Here is a 25,022-nt window from a genome sequence, read left to right as displayed (position 1 = left end):
GATTATGGGTGGTCGTGGGTGTGCAATTTGAGACTAGGCTAGAAGACACATTGCTCCACACTAAGAAATGACTTGTACAGCTAACTTAATTAGTTTCATCATAAGTCTATGGTAATGTGTGAGCACTACAGGGTCTATAGAGTATACACTGTATCACAAAAAAAAGGAAAAAAGACAATGCACACATAGACAAGCAGAACAGGGACACACTCCGATTTACTGTACATCCTGGTTTCTAAGACGCACAGATTGTGTCCTTAATTTCTCTCCCCTCTCATTTTGCTTGTTCCTCATTTCTCCTGTCTCGCTGTGCTCCTCTTTATCTTGTTCCTTCCCTCTTTGTTCATTTTTGTAAACCTACATATAACGCAAAGACATTTGTTATGTAAGTGATGAAGCTTTCTGCTCTGTGATTAATTACACTTCTGTTTGCTGTGTAAATTGCTTTGAGCTCCTTAAAGGGGTCCTATTATGCTCTTATTATTTGTTTTGGGGGTGTACTAGAACATGCTCTCATGCTTGGTGGTTCGAAAAACATTATTTTTGACATAATTTACATTATTACAATACCTTTCTCCCCATCCTGGCACAAACGGCTCGATTAGTTTCGGGTTTGATGAAGGAAAAAAAATGTGATGTGATTGGTTAGCTGTCCCAGTGCGTTGTGATTGGAGAACGGTGTTCCAGTACTGCCCCACCCCTTGCCAAAGCAGCAAGTTCCGTCTGCTCCGGTTTAGTTAAGGATGGCGTCAATATTGCCATATCAATTTGAGCCAGATTCAGACCCAGAGAATATTGAACAAGAGGATCGCGCAGAACCTTCCAACCTAGATCGCCCGCTCCCGTTCAAATTACACCAGAGTTACCGACCGCTACCGCGTTTTATTCGGGAATTTAATCTCGTGTTGCAAGAAATCTGGCCGGGGGGATGCAGACCTCTAGTCCAGTGTTTCCCAGGCGGCATATATATGCAAACTCATTCTATGCCAGCAGGAGGTGCTGTTGGGAGTGGTAGAGATCAAGGTTTCCCCGGTAACGGCTGTACACAAAGCTACACGCTCCACTCAAAAAAACACTGCTTTATCAGACATTACATGCAAGATTAAATGAAAATGACATCCAATTTTCTGAAGACAGTCGGTTTCCTTAAGACGATATCTCCGTTTGCATTGAAGTTTCAGCTTCGTAACTTCGCAGCTATTGTTTATGCTCAAACAGCAACATTACACACTAACGTTAAAAAAGTGACATCGCAATGAACCACCCCTTTAACATTGACCATATGTTGATGCACTTTATTTGCTGACTGTTATTAATTTCCCAGTTTGGCAATGTAAAGTTCCCCTTGTTAAGCTGTGCATTTATAGCACACTCTCTCTGCATCCATATGCATTGATATTACTAACACAGCATAATTGGCCATTTGGCATAAGCAGAGAACATATATATAGCATCTGGAATCTGGCCTGCAGGTCTATGGCAGAACACAGATAAGGTGATCAATAATTTTAGATGTTTTAAAGCTGCCTTTGTACATATATAGTTCACACAAAAGAAAATGTATTTAACATTAACTCTCCCTCAGGACATCCAAGATGTAGAAGAGTTTTGTTTCTTAATTGCAAAAGATTTTAAGAAATGCAGCATTACATCACTTGCTCATAAATGGATCCTCTGCAGTGAATGGGTGCCATCAGAATTAGGGGTGGGACAATAAATCGATGTGCCGATTTATCGTGATATTTCCAGCCGTGAGACGTTATCGATAATCTGGCACCAAGTATCGATATTTTTTTAAACATACAAAAGATCTAAATTCATACCTACACTGTGGCTGTTTACCACTTTGGCTTAAAATTACATGAATATGACAGTGGGCAAATGCATAAAGCGCAGCATAATTTGAAATCAGTCACGAGATTAAAGTTTGTCGATCACGCGTCTCCAGTGGAGCTGAACTCTCCTCCTGTCCATATTCAATTTGCACGGACCATAGGACCGACCGTCACAGAACACGCGATCATGCAGGTCACATGCACACTTCACAACATCTCAACTAGATTCGACTAAGTCTGCAAGGTTTGTGAAATTAAATGTTCATTAGTCATTTAAAGATTTGTTTAAATTATATAAATGCGTATTTGCGGAATTTGCAAACGAGAAAGTATTATAATGTTTGCCTTTAATAATATTAAAGCAATTGTTATAATACTTTTGTGTATACATTTTAATTCCTTTGTTTAACAGTTCTATCTGATTATTAGATAGACTTCTATCCGTATTAGACAGAACTGAATGACAACAGCGAACAAGAGGGAGAATGTGAGCACTATGTGCTCAGGCGCTGCCGCAGCCGTTCTCGGCACCGTCAAAATAAAAGTCCTACCTCGAACACATCGACCAAACAGAAAACGTTTCGGCCGATGCCCATACTTGAAAAATGGCAGATATCGGCCACTATATATAGCCTATATAAAGTTGATAAGCAGTTAAATGTGTTGGTTTACACACAAAGAAATGTGTAAGCTTTTAATAAGTCAAGGAATAAAATTATTAATTTACTTAACATGTTAAATTTGATTTACAGAACTTTTTGTGCTGTTTTCTATCAGTTTGGACTTGAATAAAGAGAGAAAACTTGCACTTAACCTTTTCACAGGCATTTTGTTTTCATATTTTTTTTTGTTAATTTTGATCTCTGTTGCTTCTTATCTAACCTTTTATTGTAAAGCACTTTGGATCAACGATAGTTGTGTTAAAGTTGTGCTTTATAAATAAAGTTTGACTTGACTTGACTAGACATATATCATGATATATCTTTATAGGATTGTCTAGCAATATATCGATTATCGCAGAATCGCTGTATTCGTGATATTATGGTATCGTGATTCGTATCGTACAGTGAGGTACTCTGCGATTCCCACCCCTAGTCAGAATAAGAGTCTGAACAGCTCATAAAACATCACAATAATCCACAATTTTTGCAATGGCCTTTCCCCAAGATAACAGCTCTGAGTTTTCTCTTACAATGCTTGATGTGTTTGGAGAACACCTGATAAGAGAATCACATACAGAATCTCTCCAGATCCTTCAGATTTCCCAGCTCCATGTTGGTGCTTCTTCTCTTCAGTTCACCCCACTCATTTTTTATAGGGTTCAGGTCAGGGAACTGGGACGACCATAGCAAAAGCTTAATTTTGTGCTCAGTGACCCATTTTTGTGTTGATTTTGATGTTTGTTTTGGATCATTGTCCTGATGGGAGATCCAAAATTTCTAACAGAGGCAGTCAGGTTTACATTTTTTAGCTGTTGGTATTTGCTCAAATCCATGATGCCATCAATCTGAACAAGATGTCCAGGACCTCTGGCAGAAAAATAGGCCCACAACATTAAAGATCCAGCAGTATATTTAACCGTTGGCATGGGGTACTTTTTATTCCTGTTTGCACCCAACCTATCTGGTGAGTTTGCTGCCAAAAAGCTCTTTTTATAGTTTCACCTGACCATAGAAGCCAGTCCCGTTTGAAGATCCAGTCGTGTCTGACAACGGAATATGCTGGAGTTTGTTTTTGGATGAGCGAGGAGGGTTTTTCTTGAAACCCTTCTGTACAACATGTGGTGATGTAAGGGCTGTGATATTTTTTTAGGCTTTTTGACCCCAAGACTCGACTAATCTCTGCAATTCTCCAGCTGTGAACCTTGAAGAGTCTTTGGCTACTCAAACTCTCCTCCTCACTGTGCATTAGGGTGATATAGACACACATCCTTTTCCAAGAAGATTAGTGACATCTTTAGTTAATTGGAACTTTTTAATTATTGCCCTGATGGTGGAAATAAAGATTTTCAATGCTTTAGCTCTTGCTCTTGCTTTTTACAGCCAATTTCTATTTTGTGAAGCTCAACAATCTGGTTCTGCACATCATATCTATATTATTTGGTTTTACTCCTTGTGAAGGACGAATAAGGGAATTTGGCCTTTGTGTTCCTCATATTTATAATACTGTGGAACAGGAAGTCATGGCTGGACAATTTCAATTGAATGGGAATATACTTCAGAGATATTTTACTTATAAGAACTTCTAGGGTGCCAATAATTGTGGCCAACATACATTGGAGAAAACATTTATTTCATAATGTGAATTTCCCCCCAACTTTCAGCTGTTTTACTTCAAATGAAAGGTTAGAATTTTGAATGAAAATATTATTTTCACAGCCCCCTTTTCTCATTTTTACCAAGAGTGCCAATATTAGTGGAGGGCAATGTAGATTTTCCTATACTTAAGTTTGAAGTTCCAACTTCAGTGTTTATGGTCAATGAAAAGAAATACTGCACGTTTAGATGCCTAATTTATGGAGTTGTTTTTCTCATTTATTTTTATACTCTTAAGCTTATCCTCCTGGGTTTGAGAGTTTTCATATTTCTTTAAAGCATCTTGCAGTGATACTCCATGCTAATGTATAAAAAGTGATGTAAAACGGTATATAATAAATGCTATATTGCGCATTTAAAAGGTGATGCATCCAAAAAAAAAAAAAAAAGTCTTCAAATTGCTGGCTTGGTTACATCTCTCCAATGATGCAATTACAATAAAGTAATTCATAACACAGTTTGTATAATTGCAAGAACAGTTCTTCTTCAAACGCATCAGGATCCACAGAGCATTCCTCTCTTTTCATGAAGCGTTCCTCTGTGCAACAAGCAAAGAACTTAATTGGCTGAAAACTCATGAGGTTTTTGGAGAAGTGAAGAGAGCAAGAGGAAGTAAGACAAATGGACTGCGTAAGCGACAAAGAGTGAGCAGGAGGAGAATACAGCGGGGTAGAACTGCATTCTGCAACATCATCGCCAGCTCCTCATTACTGCCTCTTGAAAGAAATCAGGCGATCCAGAACTTAATTCGAAACAGGAAACTGAAATTTCAAAGAAATGAAAGTTCCTTTGCTTTCCCAAGGGCACTGTGAATGCTAATTAAACCCAGTGGCTTGTACATTAGACTCCGTTTCAACCTTTCTGCAGACTGTAGAGAAACACAAAAAAATAGATACTAGAAGAAAGAGAGCGATAATAATCTCATGTAGGGAATAAGCGAAGGGAGGAGAGAGAGAAATAAGAGAGATAGTCTTGCTACGCACATCAATCATGAGTCGGGAGACTTAATAAATTGACAAGAGACAGAAAGACAAGACAATAGTATTCATTATTCACACATCAGCATCTACGTCTCTCAGGAAGGATGGTTTGCAGCTAGTAACTGAGCACCTCGCGTATCCTGCGGTATTGTGCTACCCGACCAGCTGAAACTTCCCTCTCATAATTACACTATCTTCTCCAGTTTTTCAGAGCTGGCAAAATCGGTGCCTCCCTCCATCAGTCCCATCTGCCTTTAGTTTGTAAATACATGACATCAGTTTAGGCCACGGATAGGCAGAGGCTTCTGATGGCCCACAGATTGGCTTACAGCAGGTGGGTTTAGACATCTGATCCAGAGACGCTTTGACATCATACTGCACACTGAGCTGGGTCGAAATTAACTGGGGATTTGGGCAAAAATCCCCTAGATCTTTGAAATGTTTCTTGTAATCTACTAACATCTGATATATTGCATAATATTCCTGTTTTCTTTCCTATCTGCGAGTTTAATGCCTCTGCTGACACTTTAGTGACCTGTAGCTGCCAGATATAAGTTCACTGTTTTAGAATGTTTTGTTAATATCAAATAGTTTTTAATAAAAATAAAATAAAACATAATTTGAAAATACTCTCAACACCACAAACTGCAAAACAGTGATATGATTTAAGCTTAAAATAGCTTAAAATAGTGATGCTGTAATGTAACAACGGAGAGCTGTATAATCTTACACAGCGACTGGCCAATTATAAGCAGATCACTTATAATTAGAACTGAGGATTTGAATAAAGCACTAAGTATTCAAATGTTGTTGGTTTAATTTATTATGCACACACTACAGATATGAATAATACCTAAAGTCATGCAGATAGTTAAAAACTGTTGTGCTATTATTTTGTAAAGCAATCAGACTATGCTTTACGCTTATGGATGATAAAAATCCCATAGACACATAAAACAGGGTTCCCCAGACCTTTCCTGACCCCCCACCTCCATATTTCACTTCCTGTCTAAATACTGTCCAATCACAATAAAGACAGAAACAGCAAAAAAAATAAAAAAAAAATAAATCAAATGTAAAATAGTAAATGTGACTGTAGGGATGCAACGATTATAGATTTTGTTGGTACGATTATTGTCTGAGGAATAGTCACGGTTTTACGATTATGACGATTATTATGCATTTATTCATTTCGCAACATTACTAATGTATAAAATCACATGAACACTTTTTAGATATTAAAGTGCTATTTATTGCTGGCTTTTGAAACAGAAATAACACAGTAACCAACAATACAGCACAAAATAATAATAAACAAAAGACAAACAAAAGTCCATCTCTCCCATTGATTGCCTTCACGTCGTGCATTAAAATCATTCAATGTACAGTTAGCCGTGCATTATCCCTTATGTATTCGCTCTTTAGCAGCAGTTTTTTACAGCAATATTTAAATGGTCATTCTTGGTGTACCCAAAATGGTCCCACACTATCGACAGGCATTTCTCTGGTGGAAATAAAGCGTTGCTGTTTGGTTCCTCTGTCACAGTTAATCTAATGCACGTAGTAGCCTCCGTGCCTCTGATAAGCATGTCATTTTAAGCTGGTGCACCGCTAGCGTAACATTGTTTTCGTTTTGCGCAAGCTGCAACAGTTCCGTTCCATGTAACAGAAACACTCGGTTTAGCGGAACCTTAAGATTAATTAACCGTGACGTTTTAAAGCGCGGTTAATCGCGAAACCGGTTAATCGCTGCATCCCTATGTGACTGCACAATTAATTGAAATTAAGCTAAAAACCACAATATAAGTCAACTTTATCTACACATTCACATTATTTCCAACATTTCTGTGGATCTGTGGATAGAAGTTTCCAGCATTTCATCAGTATACTGCCATAACTGAAGCTTGATTATTTGGATGTTTTAAAGTGAAGAATCCAAGACATAAATATCAGTATTGTAACTTGAAATTACAGTGTAAATAAAATAATTATTAGGTCTAAAATTAATCAAATATTATTTTTATTTTACAGGACAGTTATAATTTACATTAGTAGTTTTACTACTATTTTTAGATTTAGAGTTAAATTAATAATAATTTATAATAATAATAAACCCTAAATACATGCAGCCCTATATATAAACAGTAAAAAAAAATACCTTACTAAAAAAGGTAATACATTTTATCTGGTTACTCTCCATGTTTACTTTAAATGCCATGTGACCATTAACCAACATCAGAGAACTATGAACATCAAAATGTGTTGTTAAATTATTGAATTAATAACTTAAAATCTCAGGGGGTACTTCAAGTAAACATTTGGGAATCCCTGGCATAGAGACTTGAGAGTAGGCTTTTTTGGGGCCAGAAAAAAAAATCTGGCAACCACCCTCACATAATGGAGTGGTTTTGCACCACTTACATTTTCTACAGATTTCTAATCTATCTTAAAATGCATTGTAATAAGCTAAAATAGTTTGTTTTTTAAGGTCACAGCCACAACTGCTCTGATTAAATGAAAGTATTTGACATGAATAGACAACATACTATAAATAAATAAAATAAATAATTTCTTGGGAGCAAATATGGCCTGTTTAGACTAGATGGGATTCAACTGAAGAACGCATAGTGTTTGTGCCAGGCCTCTAGATGGCCCTTAAACTTAGACATGTCGCTGAAGACTTTATCCAGCTTAGTTGTCCTTTATTTTAGTCTTCAGTCAACGTGACTCTCAGATCTAATCTCTAGACAGCTCCCCCTGGCGCATTTCTTACTTTCAAACGTGAGTAAAAATGTGAGGACTGATAAAGGAGCATCTGCTGTCCATCCACAGTCATTTGGGCTTCACTTTATCCTGTTTGGGCTGTTTGGAGTGTTTTTAAAGATTTTTTGAGGCCAGTTTCAAAGCAAAGCTGCACCATCTCAAATGTGCGATGAGATGTTTGAGTCGGCCACAAATAGAGTCGCTGCTTCTACGAAATGCTCCAAGTCTCATCGCGTTGTTGGACCAATGGAGAAACAACACAAGATAATGAGCAGTTTGAAAGAGAGGAATGCTCTATCAATTATTTCTGTCTAGCGCCGCTCTCTGACAGTTCTCTCCAGCTCTAGAATGACTGCTCCTCTGAGTTATTCCCTGTGCATTGTTGAACCAAGGCTCCTCCGATTCCTCATTGTTATTCCTGTCCTCCACATGGCTTTTTCTCCTTCTCTCTGTCTTTCTCTGTCCTCTGGCTGTCTGTTTTGCAGTGGTTTACTCCATTATTATTGATCATTTTGGTAAAGAATGAAAAATGCAATTCATGCATCATACAGCATATACACATACAACACCTTTGTGGTTGGCAAGGTTGACGCTCCGCTGTTGCAGCTTTTTATCAGACAAAGAAAAAACTCTCTTTCTGCATTAATCTTGTTCTGTGGATGATTGAGAAGACCATATAATGCTATGGTATGGCAGCAGAAGCATTACCCTACTTTTATTGTGAGTTGGCTACAGAAAGAATCGCTAGAGAGTCCTCAATACACCAATTTGGTCACTAAATTGGGTGTTCTCCTTTGACTTGCTAAAGAACATAAGGTGTCCTAAGATCTAAAAGCTCTAAGCTCTGACAGAACTTTCTCCAATTACAACATTCAGGGTTAGAGACAGTTCTGCTGAATACTGTAATGCATGGGGACAGCAGATTGTACAACACACTTGAACTATGCTGCAACCTCTGATTGAAGCTCAATGCTTTCTTTTTTGAAGTCACAGCAGCTGTACCAGAGAGAGTTCTTGATCCAGGCTTACTACAGGGCAGCTGAGGTACATTATAAATTATAAAAAACAATTATAAATGCAGCTCCAGTACATATGACTGAGAGTACAGGGTGCAAATGCATATACTGTACATGCATATCCATATGTACATCAGCCTGCAGAGCTTCTCTGATGCAGCCTAAAAATCAAGAGACAAATGCCTACTGCAATTAAACACTATTTTTTTCAAAGAAATTAAAACATTATTAATACTTTCATTTTTAAATCACAGTTTTCACAAAAATATTGAGCATAACATTTGTTTTTAACATTGATAATAATAAGACAATGTTTCTTGATCAGCAAATCAGTCTATCAGAAGGATTTCATAAGATTATGTGGCACAGACTACTTTATTTTCTGATAAACTGAGGTTGTGAAAATCATTCCTAATCATGATTCCATGATCATTTTTATTATTATGTAAATGAAGATCACACCACATTGTATGAGCTATTCATGTAGACATCCTGATAATTACAAGCAGTTCACAATCTTTTTTTATTCAAAACTAAGAAAAAGTTGTGAAGGTCTAAAGCAGCACAAAGTGCGTGTGAAGTGACCATGTGACTGATTTAGAATTTTAAACACACTGCATTTATATTCTGCAGCAACATCAGACAGATTCATTTATGCTTACCAGAAGATCTGGCAACAAGCATAAACAGGGTGATGACAAGCCCGAAATCCTAACACACTTTCCAGTATTTCCATGACAACAGCAGACTGCTCTCTTACCACCACTGAAATAATATACACACTGAACAGCAATGAAACTAGCAAGGGATAATTTTTACGTGCATCGATGCATCATCAACTTCTGTCAGACTGTACACTCTCATTTGACAGAGTTATGCATTAACTCAAATCTTTTGCCACGCCTAACATCGATGGCAATTCCACTGCAGGATGGCCAAATAAATCTTCAAGACAGTGAGGAGTGACGTGTGCACATTTTCAGTGACTCTAGAGGACACTTTCCAAAATCGCTGCCATAAATATGTCTCTTTATTACAGAACTAAGAGTTTATGAGCACGCACCCCTCCCCGATCCCCCCCAAACAACCATGTGCACTCTCTAATCTCATTAGATGTCTATGCCTCATGCTGCTTCAGCTACACACGTTTTAATTGGCTTGCATAAAATTGACATTACGAGAAATATTTTAAGCTCACACGGTAGATAAATAATAATGAAAGTCAGTATGAATGCAGGCCGCACAGTAATTGAAGGTCCGTTCGGAATGCTGACTGCAGTAGTCAGGAGAGAAGAGACAAATTACAGGCTATAAATTCTAGTGGGCTTGGCATGCAACTGGATGGAGTGTGAGTGTGTTTTCAGATTCATCTGATCACTTGCAAGTATCATTTTCACGATAAAACCTTAGAATGTATATTATTGCTAGAATTACCTAATACACTAAACGAGTACTCATTTTCTAGATCATGTCATGCATGCACCTGTCCTACCATGCTCCTAAAAAATGTATGTTAATTTATGACAGGTGCATGCAGGCCTGTTGGGAGCACTATATAGTACACTGTGCTTCTTTCCCCCCATTGCCGTCCTCTATATTGTAGTTGTACAGTCTGTCTCTCACATTCTAAATATAGCAGACGTGTCTTACAGTGTCAGCTGGCAAAGACTGCGCCATCTGCATTACAACTACATGAACAAATGCACAGAAGTTCACTTCAGTTTTATTCTGTTCTGGAATATCTTCTCATATTCTCTTCCATTCTATTCACTCCACTTCTGTAACCAGCTAAGATGTTTAGTTTAATAGTGTATAATAAGATGAATTGTGTTCATTTCCTGCTGAGCTTCCACTTGCAATTACAGTCCCCATTTGTGCCATTATAAAAGGAAATCAATAATATGACTAATCAATGGCTATTCTACATTATTCAGGGGTAACTGCACTCTCATTTGCCCCGCTCAATATGCACCAATAATACTTAGCCTATCAAGCATAAAGGGCCTTTTTGACTGAAACGGATCATTACAGAAATATAATTTTCATTAAGAAATGTTCTTAAAACAAGTGTCCAAAGACTATATAGTGAATGAGAGCAATATTGCTTGTTATCTTATATGCTCTCAGCAAAGGCACCTCTGCAGAGTTTATTTATTGCTCCAGGTTGGAATACATAATGCCTTTTACCTTACATTGAATATATTAGACTAATCTGTTCTTATATTATCCACATGTGTAGTCATCAACTTTTTAGTAAAAGAAACCCTGATTTGTTTTACTCCGCTGGAAATAAAAAGACAGTAAGACCCAGGGAGCAATATTTGAGCTAAAAGGCTCCTCTTCGATGTCAGCTCTTCATGGTGGTAACAGATGTTGACTCCATAGAGGTGACAAGAAACAACTCCCAACTTTTAACACTAATGCATTCTGCACTACAAGACGAGACAGATAAAGTTTCAAACCACACAAAAAGGCAAATCCACAGTGCCTGGGGAGTAATAGTCCTTTTTCACAGTTTGAAGGCATCAGTTTGATTGGCTGCACAATGGAGAGTGTACTAAAGGATTGTGGGAGCAGTTAGACTTTTGTGTAGCAGAAACTGTTTATATTTGAGTTGCATCTACTCATATGTATTACTTTCCGTTTAGAGGCACGGATGGCTGATAAAATATAATGGATGGTGCCCACTTGCTATTATGAGTCCTTCGCATTAACTTCCTGTCAATGAAAAGACACTATGTATTGAAGCGATTTACTGGTAAAAAGTATTTTTATGACAAGAAATTCAGACTTTTGACAGCATTGGTGAAAAAAATGCTGCAGCATAAAGTTACTGCATTAGTTGAGCTTTTATTGCTTTGATGATTGAGGTATTGCCATTACAGTACAATGGGATGCACTTTTTGGTTTACAAATGAGAAGATCCAAAGATACTATATTTGCAGGGTAATTTTGCAATCCATGCCACATTTAGAGCCCTACGTTCTCAAAGAGAGCAGGAGTCAGGCTCACATGATAACTGGCAGTGCTCTTAATTAACAGTTTGTTGACTTTTTCCATTCAAAAAGAGATGAAGGAGCCATCTGCTATTTTCCCCTATTTTAATCTTGAAAGCGCTGCCTTGTAGCTTTCATTCCTATTTCTCTTCATGTTGTGGAAATCCATCTCTTCTCAGAAGAGTGCAGTGGGTAGAGATGAAATGCTCATTAAGACTGACTTAGCATTAGTATTATGTATCGATGAAGACAGTCATAATGCAATTGCTGCGTGGCCGATGCTGTTTAGGTCTTTGGTGTCCAGTCACAAGGGAAAGCTAGCACCATCTTCATGCAGAGCATGTTCCAGAACTAAGAACTCTAAATGGAAAGATTAGTTTACAGGATCTGTTCACAGATTTCTTGTGCTTGGTAGATGCTGCATGGGTCTTTGATGTTTAATCAAACAGGAAACAAGATACGTTAGTTTTGGAGAGTAGAACTCATTAGTAAGCAGTTTAACAGACAGATTTTAAACTTGAACAGACATAAACAGCCCCACAGTATTTAATATTTATATCTTTAACTTCTACAAAACATTGTCTGAGCACTTTCAAGACTGCAAAATATGCTGACATAATCAAGAACTATAATGTATTTTTTAATTTTGTTTAAAAACACATTTTGTCTCAGAGCAAACCAGTTTTAAAAGAAAAAGTCAATCTTGCTAGATAGCAAAAATATAATAAATAAAACAGTTTACTTCTAAAACAGCACAGTAAATGAATTAAGTAATCTTATAAAATGCAGTAAATTAAATTTTGGAAAAAGAGAAAGTTCCTGTCTAAGGCAAATTGTGCCTATCAAGCATAAAAGGATTCATGCAAGCTTTTTAGATGTAGAAAAAATATTGTTGTTCATAAATAAATAGAATACTAATCTCTGAGGCAATGCATTATGTGACACTTGGTCTTATGAACAGAAAATTAATGTTATAAACAATGTCTCTTTCACTCGTCTAAAAATTAAGACTCCAAAAACACCAAATCATTTGAGAAAATGTCTTTGATTCACAAAGCAAGATCTCATTTTAAGCTAAATTTGTCAGAAACACTGTGACTTACATAATGGAGGAAAAAAAGTATGTGGGCTTTGCTAAGAAAAAAGGCGAGGAGAGACTACAGGGGCAAAAAAATAGCAAAAATAATATTTGCCAATACAACAGAGAATACTGAGCAATGGACAATACACATCATCTTCATATAGCATAGTATGGAAAAGTAGATTATTAAATAATTTTCAAATATCTCCAAGTTACCCGCTGCAGACATGCACACAGAAATTGCAACAAACACTGCCAACTGAGGCATATTAGCTTGTTTATTTTATAGACAGAATCACCACATGTTCTCAACAGATGTCATTTTGAACCCTATGAGGCTATAGAATTACTTTTAGTACAAAACATGTTTTATTGGTTCAGGTTCAGCTTCTGAGTTCCTATCTCAAGCTATTTAGTGTCTTAATATGACTAATTTCTGCATCCATCAGCTTTGGACTTGAGTGTCTCTCTGTCCATGCCTCTGAGTGTTCATCTTTGAACATCACAGAGTGCTGGAACATGCTGTAATTAGATTGGAAGCAACCCACAAACACATTGTGTCTCAGAAAGAGAGCCAAATACTGAAATTTGCAAGAGTTACTTGGGCCTTTATGTATTCTTGTGGTCTGATTATTTCAGTGTTATCAATGTGTACTGGCAAGCCAATAATTTTGTTACTCTTCGCTGCCATCCAGACATGCTGTTGCTTAAATCTTTTTCACCTTCAGATATGACAGAGCTTAAAGTGATGTTAATTAATAAAAAAATAGACAATAAGATTGCTTTGATGTACAGATGAGAGCTTATGTGGTAGCAGAAATTACTATAGATAAATATGTGTCAGTAGTCAAATATGTTAAAATGTGCAACAGATTGCACAAACACATCTTTTTTTTGTATTACTGAATACTATTATAGTTTTTCTTAATATTTTAAATTATGTTTTACTTTTATATTTTTTATATATATTTTTTTGTGTGTTGTCATTTGTATTAGTCTAGTAGTTCTATTTTAATTGGTTATAGTTATTTTAGTAATTTAACTTAAAAATGAGAAACAATTCCTTGGTATGGTTTATTTTTTTATATATTATATAATTTCAGTTAATGTTAATGATATTTCAAGTAAGGTTTTTATAATGGTTTTAGTTTTCATTTTATTTCCAGTTATTTCCTACCCCATACCTAAACATATCTACTACAACGACTACCTTACTTACTATGAATAAGCAGCAAATTGGGAGTTTATTGAGGGAAAACGTTTAGTTAAAAGTGAATGCGTGTTCCCTGTTCTAAAGTGTTACTGTTTAAATTCTTGTATATGGTTTCAGTTCATGTTCATTTTATTTCAAGTAATGAAAATTATTTTATAGTTTTAGTTTTAATTTTATTTCTATAACGATAATAACCCTGACACACAAACAAAAGGAGTGTACTGCTCTGTTTTGTTGTGTTTAAATGCATGCACACTTACACATATGTATACAGTGCTCTGGGAACTGAAGCATGTCTCACACATCCTGTCTGCAAAAACTCTGTCCTGGTCACACATAAGGGTGACTGCCAGCTCTTACCCAAGAGCAGCAGGGCCTTCCTCTCTCTCTCTTTCTCTCTCTCTCATTCTCTCTTTTATTCACTCACACCTATTCAATCAAGCCTTGAAGAAACAGCAACACAAGAAAATGAACCTGTACTTTTTATCACCATAAACAAATCCTGCTGTTCTGCAAAATCAAAGTCATACAAGTAACTTTATAAAAAAAAAAACATAAAAGGATGGGTCACAATATTGATTATAAAATGTCAAGAACAGCAATGAAGGTGTAAATGTAATGTAAAGTGGTGAAAAACATATGCAACATTATTAAAAAACAGTTACAAATAGTTTATTTAACTTGCACTCTGTATATATATATATATATATATATATATAAAGCAATTTGTCAATTTGACATGATTCAATGAGATTTCACTGCTACCCAGGAAGATGCCAAAGAAATAAAAAGCAATCTGCAAAATGTCCTGCCACTCCTTGTGTCTAGTTAGGACAAAACCTCATGAATTGGATTCACATACTGTACATTTTGTATGTTTTTCCCCTAACTAAGACATTGTGTAATGTGAAAATGTGCATGCACTAAAGCTTTTGTCCACTTTATTGCATTATAAGGTACCCTATTTAATAGCAAGACAGTTTAAGGCAGTCATAGCCAGAGTGAAAGATGAAAGAACAACTGCTGCTCTTATAAGCTTTCAGACCAGCATTGTGAGCCAACAAAAATGCCCTCTGCCGCATATGTTAATAGAGCTGAAAGTCGTTTCACTGCTCAAAACAGCCCCACCAGGCTTTACAAAGGATGAATTCCAGCATCCTCACACCCACATGGGTGAAAGAGCCCTCCTCGCTCGATTATCTCTCCCAGTCAATTGCGTGTAAGAGCTTTTTTCTTTCCCGCGGCCTAAATATAAATGGAGGTGCATTGCTGTAGTGTTGGTCTGAACTGGACAGTGACTAGTCAGTGTTTTTATGTCATTACATAGTGTGATTGGAGAGAACAGCTCTGCAGAGATAGAGAGAGAAATGAGTCACTGAACGGATGACAAAGGTCAGCACGGTGGGAGGATGAGGAGTGCTGAGTGATGAAGGTGAGAAACAGCTCGGTTAATAGAGGACTATCGCCCCCATTAATCGTGCCACGCTAATACCAGCAGAGATTGTGTGTGTGTGTGTGTGTGTGTGTGTGTGCATTTGTTTGACTGCGCTCCAGCTGACGCAGCTTACTGTGTGCAATCTGACAGCATTTATTTTTTGCTTTTGCTCTTGCTATTGAAAAAAGCCTCCTTTGAAATGGTTGGTTAGCTTATTAGAATCACACTGCAGGAAGTCTGCCAAACCTGTCCAACACTTATCCAAACACCCCATCCAGAACACATCGCAAACATTTCCAAGAGGAAAGAAAGTCACAAATGACACCTCTTTAATATTGCAGTTTTTTCTCCAAGACAGGAATAGGGGTAAATAGATATCAAATTGAGACTTTTGTCTTCTCATTTATCTCCAGAGAAAAAGACCACAGTAATCTCATGTCTCTCAAAAGAGATCTCAACAGTCACACAGATTATACCAAAGACAAAAAAAATATATAAGATTTTGATTTGTGCTTAAACATTGCTGTTTAGATGCATGCCAACAACTATATCATTTGATGTTGATAGCTAAATGAAACATAAATCCATTACTCCATTAAATCTCTCGAGCTTTGAAAAAACAACCTCTAAGCAGTAACGTTTTCCTCTTGGTTACAACATACCTAATTATCTATAGTACTACACATTATCAACAGCTTAAAGAGCTATTCACACAGGACACCTTCTATTAAAATAAAACTCTGCTGCAAATTAGTTTCTTTAACTACACATTGTCATAAGAACAACCAGTCAGGCTGATATTGAACCTTAAGTACACACAAAATGTCTTTAGAAATTTGTTCAGAAATCTTAAGAAAATGTTCAAAACAATGATGACCTGCATTTCGGTGCACGAGTCAAATTCAGCAAGTTGTGACTGATTCAGTGAGTTTAATCAGTCCGGTAATCATCAGACTGATAAAGACTGATAACTTGTGAGTTTGTGAATCTGTTTCACTACTTTTCCTTTAGAGGACAACTTAATTTGAAAGACATACCGTTTTTTCAGACTACAAGCTCAGACTACTTTCTCTGTGGTGCTGTAGATTCAGTAATGTCAGAAAGTCCAGTGTAGAAAACAATGGTCCATGGACACTTAAACACATCTTTCAAATATTGTGAAGCATCACAACAATCAAAGATTTCCATCTACTGCTTGTTCACATAAAAAGCGCATCCAGTGTGATCAGCCCCTAATGTGTTGGTACAAGGCAGTGTCATTCTTGTATTCCAGTTTTGTGTTTACAGCTACAGAAAGATGTTTTGTTGTAAAATAGCTCCACTGCAGGTGAGGTATGGCAATCGTTTCACAACATGGCTCAAACCCAAACAATATATAGAAAAAAATCTCAAGTTTAAGCCCTTCACTCCTCACATACTAATCTGACCATTCTGCACCGCTATTGTTTGTTGCCTTGGTTACAAAGTCCCTCAATGGCATTTCACTCTACAGTTCCAGTAAATCAGCGAGCGAAAAAAGAAAACGCACATGGTTTGGGAGCATGATGCTATACAAGGCTAAATTTAGGAGCCGCCTGTTCTAGCATTCATCGCTCAGAATTAGGAGAAAAAAAAGAAAATGTCTCACTTTTTATCTAAGATCAGGCAGTTAAAATAGAACTTTTACATGGACATGGAGATGAGGTTTTTGTGTGGGTAAATGGAAGCACAGTGAACCACGTGAATGAAAGCCTTCTGAATTAGTGCTTTCAAATACGCTTGGAAGTATTTGACGACATATCCCATGCACACTCAATCACCAAGTATAAAAATACAGTATTGATTAATAATAATAGCCAATCTCCAGTCAACAGTCCTGTCACCACTTACATCTCCCAGCATCCCTCTTGGTTCCAACCTGCACTTAGTCAGCCATCATCACACCTGCCGTTGATCATCACCTCATCTAGACACACATATAAGCACTCACCTTATACCCTCATTGCCTGGTCTCATTGTGCACTAAACTGTATGAGCTTACCTGAATACTTACCTGTGGATTGTTCTTCAAGTAATCTTCTGTCTTCATTGTTACCTGTTGTTCCAGCCAACGCCTGCATGAGAAAAGCACTTTTATTTAAGTTATTTGCAATTCTCTGAATTCCACTACTCACCTGCTGCAGTCAATAAACCACTGTTTTGGAAGTTACCATTAGCCAAGTTTCCATCTAGTTTTTGCGCAGTTTTGTTATCGACAGAGAATAAAAAATTTTGCGTAAAAAAAAAACTTTGCGAAATTTGCTGTCTACAGCATGTTTCCATCCAACTGGCCTTTTACTGATAAAATGGTGTGCATGATGACGTCATCCCTAAAAAAAAACAAATTGTCGCATAAGTTTTGGAGTATCGCAAAAAAAATTGCCCTTGAGCTATTCCTTGTTTTGTGTGTGTTTTGCTCCCCATGTGCCTTCCTTGCCCTTATTTGGTCTTCCTGTTCTTGTCCCCATTTAGTTCTATTAGTTCCAGGTGTTCCTTGTTATTAGTTATACTGTCTGCCCATCGTTATCTGCCCTATTTGAGTTCTAGCCCGTTCTGTTCTCCCTTGTCCGGAATTGTATATGTCTACCCTTCCTACGTGTGTTTTCCAAGTTCCCTGGATGTGATTAAAACCTACAGGTTTGAATTCCCCTCTTCGTCTTTGAGCTCCTTTGTTTCCGAGCTCCTCACAGTAGCGAAGCGGGACAGAGTTCTGGACCAGCAAAAAGTGAGCGGCGCCTCTTCTCCCCGTGTTTCTTTTCCGTTGTGATTTTGTTTTCCCATTTGTTTCTCCCCGCGTCATGGAAGTTGCCGTTCGCTGAAGCCCACCGGCCGCGGCTTGCTCAAGCCCACCGGCCGTTCCCGAGTCAGGCCCTACAGCTGCAAATGCAAATCGGACATTTCATCGGAAGATTTCGTAGAATTCCCAGTGAACAGCTCGACACAAATGCTGTTCAGGACACGGAAAGCACAAGTCTGTAGTTCATTTTCAATAAGGGAGAAAGAAATCTGCTCAAGCCGTGCTTGTACAGCTGAAATTCCGTTTTGATGACATTTATGAATGTATATGTGGGTGTTTTGCATGTAGAGTATCAATGCCGCTCAGGTGGGGGGTGGCGTTGGATTGGCATGAAGCAAAGTTAATTTAGATTTAGAATGACTAATGGGGTGATAACTTGTTGATTTGAGTGCAATAATTCCAAATGAATGCCCAAAAGATAAAATCAAATCTGTCCTTTTTGCCGCCATAACTGTACTGCCGCCCTAATCAGCTGCCTAGTTTGCCTATATGCACGCACCGGCCCTGGCCCCTGAGTCTGCTGAAGTCCAGTGGGTCCCTGGCCCCTGAGTCCAGTGAAGACTCCAGCCAATGAGTTCTGTACTGAGTCTGCTCTCCTCCCAGAGCTCAGCCCAGTGCCTGCTCTTGTACCAGAGCTCAGCCCAGTGACCACTCTCGTCCCAGAGCCCAACACAATACCTGCTCTACTGCCAGAATCCTCAGCCAACAGGGCCACACCAAGTCAGAGTCTCCCACTATTATGAATGCTATGCCTGAGTCTCCTGATGTCATGGTCATTATGCCAGAACCCAGCCAGATAGTCCCAAGCCCGGAGGATTCAGAGATTCTACTTCCAATGATTGCTCTACCTGTTACGGCGATGGCCATAATGTGTGTTTGGGCTGCACACTGCTTTCCCACTCATGGGTGTTCATCCGTGAACTTCCTGTCAGCCCAGAGAGGCCGTTCTCAAGTTTCCCGTTTGCCCAGATGGGGCCACAGAGGTCATTCCCAAGTTAGCTGTATGCTCTTATGTAATCATGTCTGTCTAGATGCGACCAAGGAGGTTGTTCCCGAGTTTTCTGTTTGCCCAGATGCGACCATGGAGGTCATCCCTGAGTTTCTTGTTTGCCCTGATGTAGCCACAAAGGTTGTCCCCGAACTTCCCGTATACTCAAGCACGGCCATGGAGGCCAATCTATGTTCTCTCGTTACGGCCATAGAGGCCGATCAAAGCCCCCTCATCAAACACCAGTCTCTCAGCCAGTACACCAGACGCCCATTCTTCAGCCAGCACTCCGGACACTTGTCTCTCAGCCGGCCTCCCCAAATGTTCTCTAGCCAGCCACTCATCCAGATGTTCTCAAGCCAGCCGATCCTCCAGACCAGTCTGTCTGGTGTTAGTTTTATCTGCTCGGCTGTGGTTGTCTTCTGCTCCACCATGGAGATCTCCTGCTCAGCCAGTCCCCAAGAGCTCTCAAGCCAGATGATCCTCCTGATGATCTCAAGCCAACCTGCCTACCTGGGGTTAGTTTCAACTGATCAGCTGTGGTGGTCAATAAACCACTGTTTTGGAAGTTACCACTGTGTATCCTCAACTGTTGTGACAGCTTGCTACAGAGAGACATGTATCTAAAGATCCCTCAACATAGTGTTTCCTCCATGATTGCATGCTTTGAAATTTAATTGTGTAAAATATAATTAAAAGGAACTATTGCATATCAGCCTCCAAACAAAGTATTTTTGGGCAGTCTGTTCAGACAAGTTTTTGGTTTTGAAAAGGAGGCTTTTTCATATCTATTCATATTTTGCACTTATCTTATGGGTGCTACATCTTCACACAGATGTGGTACAATCGCTTTCTGGTCCATTTTTACTGAAGAGGAACATGAAATTGCCTTTGACTTGTCTAGTGCAGAAAGCCTTCTTAAATAGTTCCAATATCAGGCAATACATTCAGCTTTTACACAGAAGGGTGGGTTGTAACTCCATCAACTATGTACAAATACGCTACCTGTCAGAGCTTGAGGAGATTGCTCTTTATTGATCTCTACATAGACATTCATGCAAACACAGGCCAAATACTCGAGTCCTGGCAGTTTTAATGAAAATGGATTTTACCCCGTCCTTCACCTGAAAGTGTGACTCTGTCCACTGGATCATCCAGTGCTGTTACACGCTGTCCCTCTGCAAATATAATTAAATCACCGCATTTGTTGACAGCCAACTTAACAAAAACCGAATAAGGACAGGCAATAACTTACATGGACATTTTAATGTGTCGCTCGCTGTCAATCAAAGAGTATTTCTATTGGGGTAGAAACCGAGAAAGAGCATGCAAGACACCTTGAGCGCAGTATAAATCTGTTGTCAAAAATGCTGCAGAATAAAAAACAGTGTGCCCTTGAGATGGCATGAGGGGAGCATCCAAAATATAAGTGGATTATATCGACTTTCTGTTTCATAAAAACAACTGCTTGCATATCAAAAACATAGCCATTATAGTTTTTCTTATTATGCATTTCTTTTGCTGTAGTTCTCTGACTTAAATTGACAATGATGGATGTGTTAAGATAATGAAATGTTACACTGCACAATAAAAAAAAGTTTAAAAAGTATGTGAGAAAAGATGTGAGGCTCAGATGATGTCATGGATCATGGGAATAAAGTCATCATAATTCCTCAACGATTCAGAGAGATGAAAATGTCTTCAGTGGCAGCATGAATCAATGCGGAGGTGAAATATTAATCAATTTTTGATTTAAAATTCCTATTTATGGGCGCTATCAGCTGGAGTGGAGCTTTGAAGTTGCCTCATGCCACAAGTAACCCTTTCAGCAGAGAGCTGAGCTTCAGCTATGTTTTACTATTCTTTTGTCTCTGAGAAAGTATTGACGTCATTGTATGCTATGTTTTACATGAAAATAAAAGTAAAATAAAATCCCATTCCCTTCAGTCAATGTAACTGAGTGCCTAGATGTCTTTTTTCTTCTTTTTACTATTGGATAAAGGAATGGTCTGCCAAAAGATGATTGAGACACTTGTGATGATGGACCATTTTGGACACATCACTCTGTCCCCAGAAGCAGCAAAAAGCCTGCAGCCTAAAAAAAGATGTTCCAGCTGGGACATATTCAGTAGTATCAAATCTTAAATCTCCTGGTAGGTGGTGCAAAGCTGAACAGGATCATTCTCTTAATAAAACCTGCCACAACTATAATGTAGAATAATTTGTCACATTGACTATGCTAAAGTAAAATCTTTGACCTCTTATCATTTCTCCCCAAGAGACACAGTGCTGCCAGTGATGATGGCTCCTTACATCATAAAGATCAAGAAAACGGAAGCATCTAACCTCTATTAGTCGCCACACAAGTGAGTTTTATGCATGCGACTCAATGTAGCTTTAACCATAACACCACTTTATTCCCAACACCATTAACCCCCTGGGGTCGAAGCCTGCACCGGTGCGGTCTGTTTTGTATTTTCTTGATGACCTTGAAAAGAACTAAAAATACTCCGTTAATTTTGACCGTACAGATAAGAATAATGTATCGTTTTAAACTGCAAAGGGTCTACTTTTATTTGTGTATAGTCATAATAACAAGAAAATAAAGTGCTTTTGTAAAATAAAAATAAAAAATTAACAGGGTGCGCTCTCAGTCCTCACTATCTCCGCGGACTGCTTTTAGAAACGCGTCACTAAAATGAACTGAAACTCAGCAAATACTTTACATACAGACATGAGAAATATATCTATATAAAGCATGCCATGTCTACTCTTAAATGAAGTAACTATTACCGAAAACAAATATTCTGTGATAAAGTAATCCATATGAAACCAATGACAAGTCCAGTTTTTCCCGTCTGTTCTCATTATCTCTAATTAGATCACGCCCACTTGCTGCTCGCGCTATTGATATTGCAAATCTCCACGTGAGACGCGCGACATGTAAACACCATCACCGTAAACAAAGCAGCAACATGTTCATCTCGGATAAATTTTTGGAAGAAGGCGCTGGGAGGAATAAGCCTTGTATTTACCCCAGAAGACGCGCTGAGAGGAAAAAGCTTTATGTTTACCTCACAAACAGAATGCGAGCACGGCTAGAGCCAGCAGAGGAGATCTTTCATGCGAGTAAGTGATGTTTCTTAATTTGCATTAGATAATGTGTTGTTGTGACATATCCTGGAACACATTTACTAGTTGGACTTTTCCCAAACTATAATTCCAGACTAAAATGTGTGAAATCGAGTGCACCATTTTGAAATATGATAGGCTTTCATTACATCTAAATGTATGGCGTGAGGATGGTTTTATGTTCAATACTATAAAAAAAATTATAAAAGTACACGATATAAAAGTAATGCCTAAGAATGTTTAGACCAATCATTACTGTGAAATAGCCTGTCTGCAAATATGTTCAAACGTGCTTACCAATAATAATTTTGTTTCTCAGATATAGAATGTCCTTTTTGTACTGTATGTGCATCTATGATATAAAATCACGTGGGAAATATTAGTGATTGCTAATGTAATAATATAGTTTTTATCAACATGCTATCAACATGCTTAATTATTTATTTATTATAGTGGGGGGGGGGTGTTAAGAAATTATAGAAATTAATACTTTTATTTAGCAAGGATGCTTTAAATTGATCAAAAGCATTGAAGATAAAGACATTTATAATGTGTTATATGGTGACCCATACTTGGAATTAGTGCTTTGCATTTAACCCATCCAAAGTGCACACACACAGCAGTGAACACACACCCAGAGCAGTGGGCAGCCATTTATGCTGCGGCGCCCGGGGAGCAGTTGGGAGTTCAGTGCCTTGCTCAAGGGCACCTCAGTCGTGGTATTGAATGTGGGAGAGAGTGCTGTACATTCATTCCCCCCACCTACAATCCCTGCCGGTACGAGACTCAAACCTGCAACCTTTGGCTTACGAGTCCAACTCTCTAACCATTAGGCCACAACTTCCCCAGAAGACCAGAGTAATGATGCTGAAATGTTTGAAACTGTTTCAATTTTTGTTTAGGACTGTGGCTGCATCCCCGGCATCTTGCACAAGAAAGGCACACGAGTGTCGTTCAGTTTTGAGTTTGCTGGAAAATTATTGTACTTTTTGTACATTTTATTGTACTTTTATTATGCCTAGACTATATGGTAATATTATTTGTGGTTGATAGTGTTAAAATTTAGTTTCTTTGTTATTGGCATTCTGTTTTCTCATGAAGTATGCATACTATACTAAGGTACTGTGGGGGAAAAAATGCTAACGATTGTTTATAAAATTCTTTTAGGACCGAATACACCACTCTTGCCTTCACCTGCATATCACACAGGAAGGGAACGCTCGTTCAGTTTTCAACTCCATTCAGAATCTTAGAGTAAGTCTGCATTCACTATTTTACAGATGTTACTTTCATTTGATTTATTTACTGTATGGTAAAATATGTTACTATGTGGGAACTGTGTTCTTTGTTTCGATAAATTAGTACTAGTATCAGTGAACATCACAATAATGTTAATAATGTAGTTTGTGTAAACAGCATGCTTACTTTTTTTATTTCAGATGTGAGAATAACAGTGTAAAAGAACCTGTTGCAAAGAGGGCCAAAGCAAAGCAGCCCACTCGGTCATGGAAAACAGAGACTGATGTTGACATGTTCTACAGACTCTGAGATTCCTGCCCGCACAGGAACCTGGACCACAGCTAAGACCATGTGATGCACACACTCCCATGAGTCTCTTCAAAATGTTGATCAAGTTTCCTGCCCTGTTTTGGATATTTTGGATATTGCACCCATGACGTCTTGACTCTCGTGTTGTTGTTGTTTTTTCCCTAATAAACTGTTTAACTGCACTCGCAAGTGAATCTCAAGTTATTTTATGTGATAGTTATATATTCTAAATAAACTACAAACAAAAAATATATACATTTCGTTTTTTCCTCACATTCTTTCTTGTAGCAATTCTCTCTCAGTCACACACCTGACTGAAAGGCTCATTATGCGGCTCATTATGTGGGCCTTTGTCTTCTCAGGTGTGAATCACAGCATTATGCATGACCATACACGCCCCCTCGCATATACCTTTTCTACACAAAAAGTGTCTTAGAAAATTTAAATCAATATATTGTTTTCTGTGAATGAGTAAGATGATTTTCACATCAGTTTGAAGCAAAAACTCTAGACTTCAAGATTCAGTTCTCAAAAGTCTTGTGAACAAATGTTATGTAGGTGTTTTATGGCCTTATTTCAGTGACTTTAAATTTTTAGTTTTTCACTAAGCACTAGACTTGTGCCGGTATTCGGTAATGCGATATATCACGGTAATGAATATGCACAATATTGTTATCGTGGGCACTTCTAAATACCGTGAATAATTATATATTACAAATTATTCAGAATTTTGAATGCATTTTAAGAATACTTTTCCCATGAACTGATCAAAATGCACAACACTGCTGTATGCTGCGTGAAAAGTGCGCACTCTGACGTAAACAAGCACGGACTAGAAGCACATGGCGGAACATGTGAGAGACGCTCTGGATGAAAGCGCACTTTCACTCTCTGACAGCAGATGG

The 25,022-nt window shown here is 38.1% G+C and overlaps 1 protein-coding gene across 2 annotated transcripts in view; it reads right to left on the bottom strand.

Annotated features, from left to right (window-relative positions):
* camkvb (CaM kinase-like vesicle-associated b) overlaps positions 1-25,022 on the bottom strand; it is a 45,868-nt gene that overhangs the window by 13,830 nt on the left and 7,016 nt on the right. Inside the window, exons 1-2 of one of the 2 annotated variants that reach the window (XM_016262625.1) lie at positions 571-594; positions 211-357 (exon numbers count right to left, since the gene is read on the bottom strand). The exons of the other annotated variant lie outside the window; for it this stretch is intronic. Coding sequence (XP_016118111.1) covers positions 211-227 — 17 coding nt within the window. The 5' untranslated portion in view covers positions 228-357; positions 571-594. Of the gene's footprint in view, positions 1-210; positions 358-570; positions 595-25,022 lie in introns of those variants that run through there. 2 annotated transcript variants of the gene reach the window in all.

Source organism: Sinocyclocheilus grahami, unplaced genomic scaffold (assembly GCF_001515645.1).
Source record: "Sinocyclocheilus grahami isolate Dianchi unplaced genomic scaffold, SAMN03320097.WGS_v1.1 scaffold3.1, whole genome shotgun sequence".
Taxonomy (NCBI): domain Eukaryota; kingdom Metazoa; phylum Chordata; class Actinopteri; order Cypriniformes; family Cyprinidae; genus Sinocyclocheilus; species Sinocyclocheilus grahami.
The sequence above is the reverse complement of the archived record's forward strand: the minus strand, read 5'-3'. Positions and strand labels throughout refer to the sequence as shown.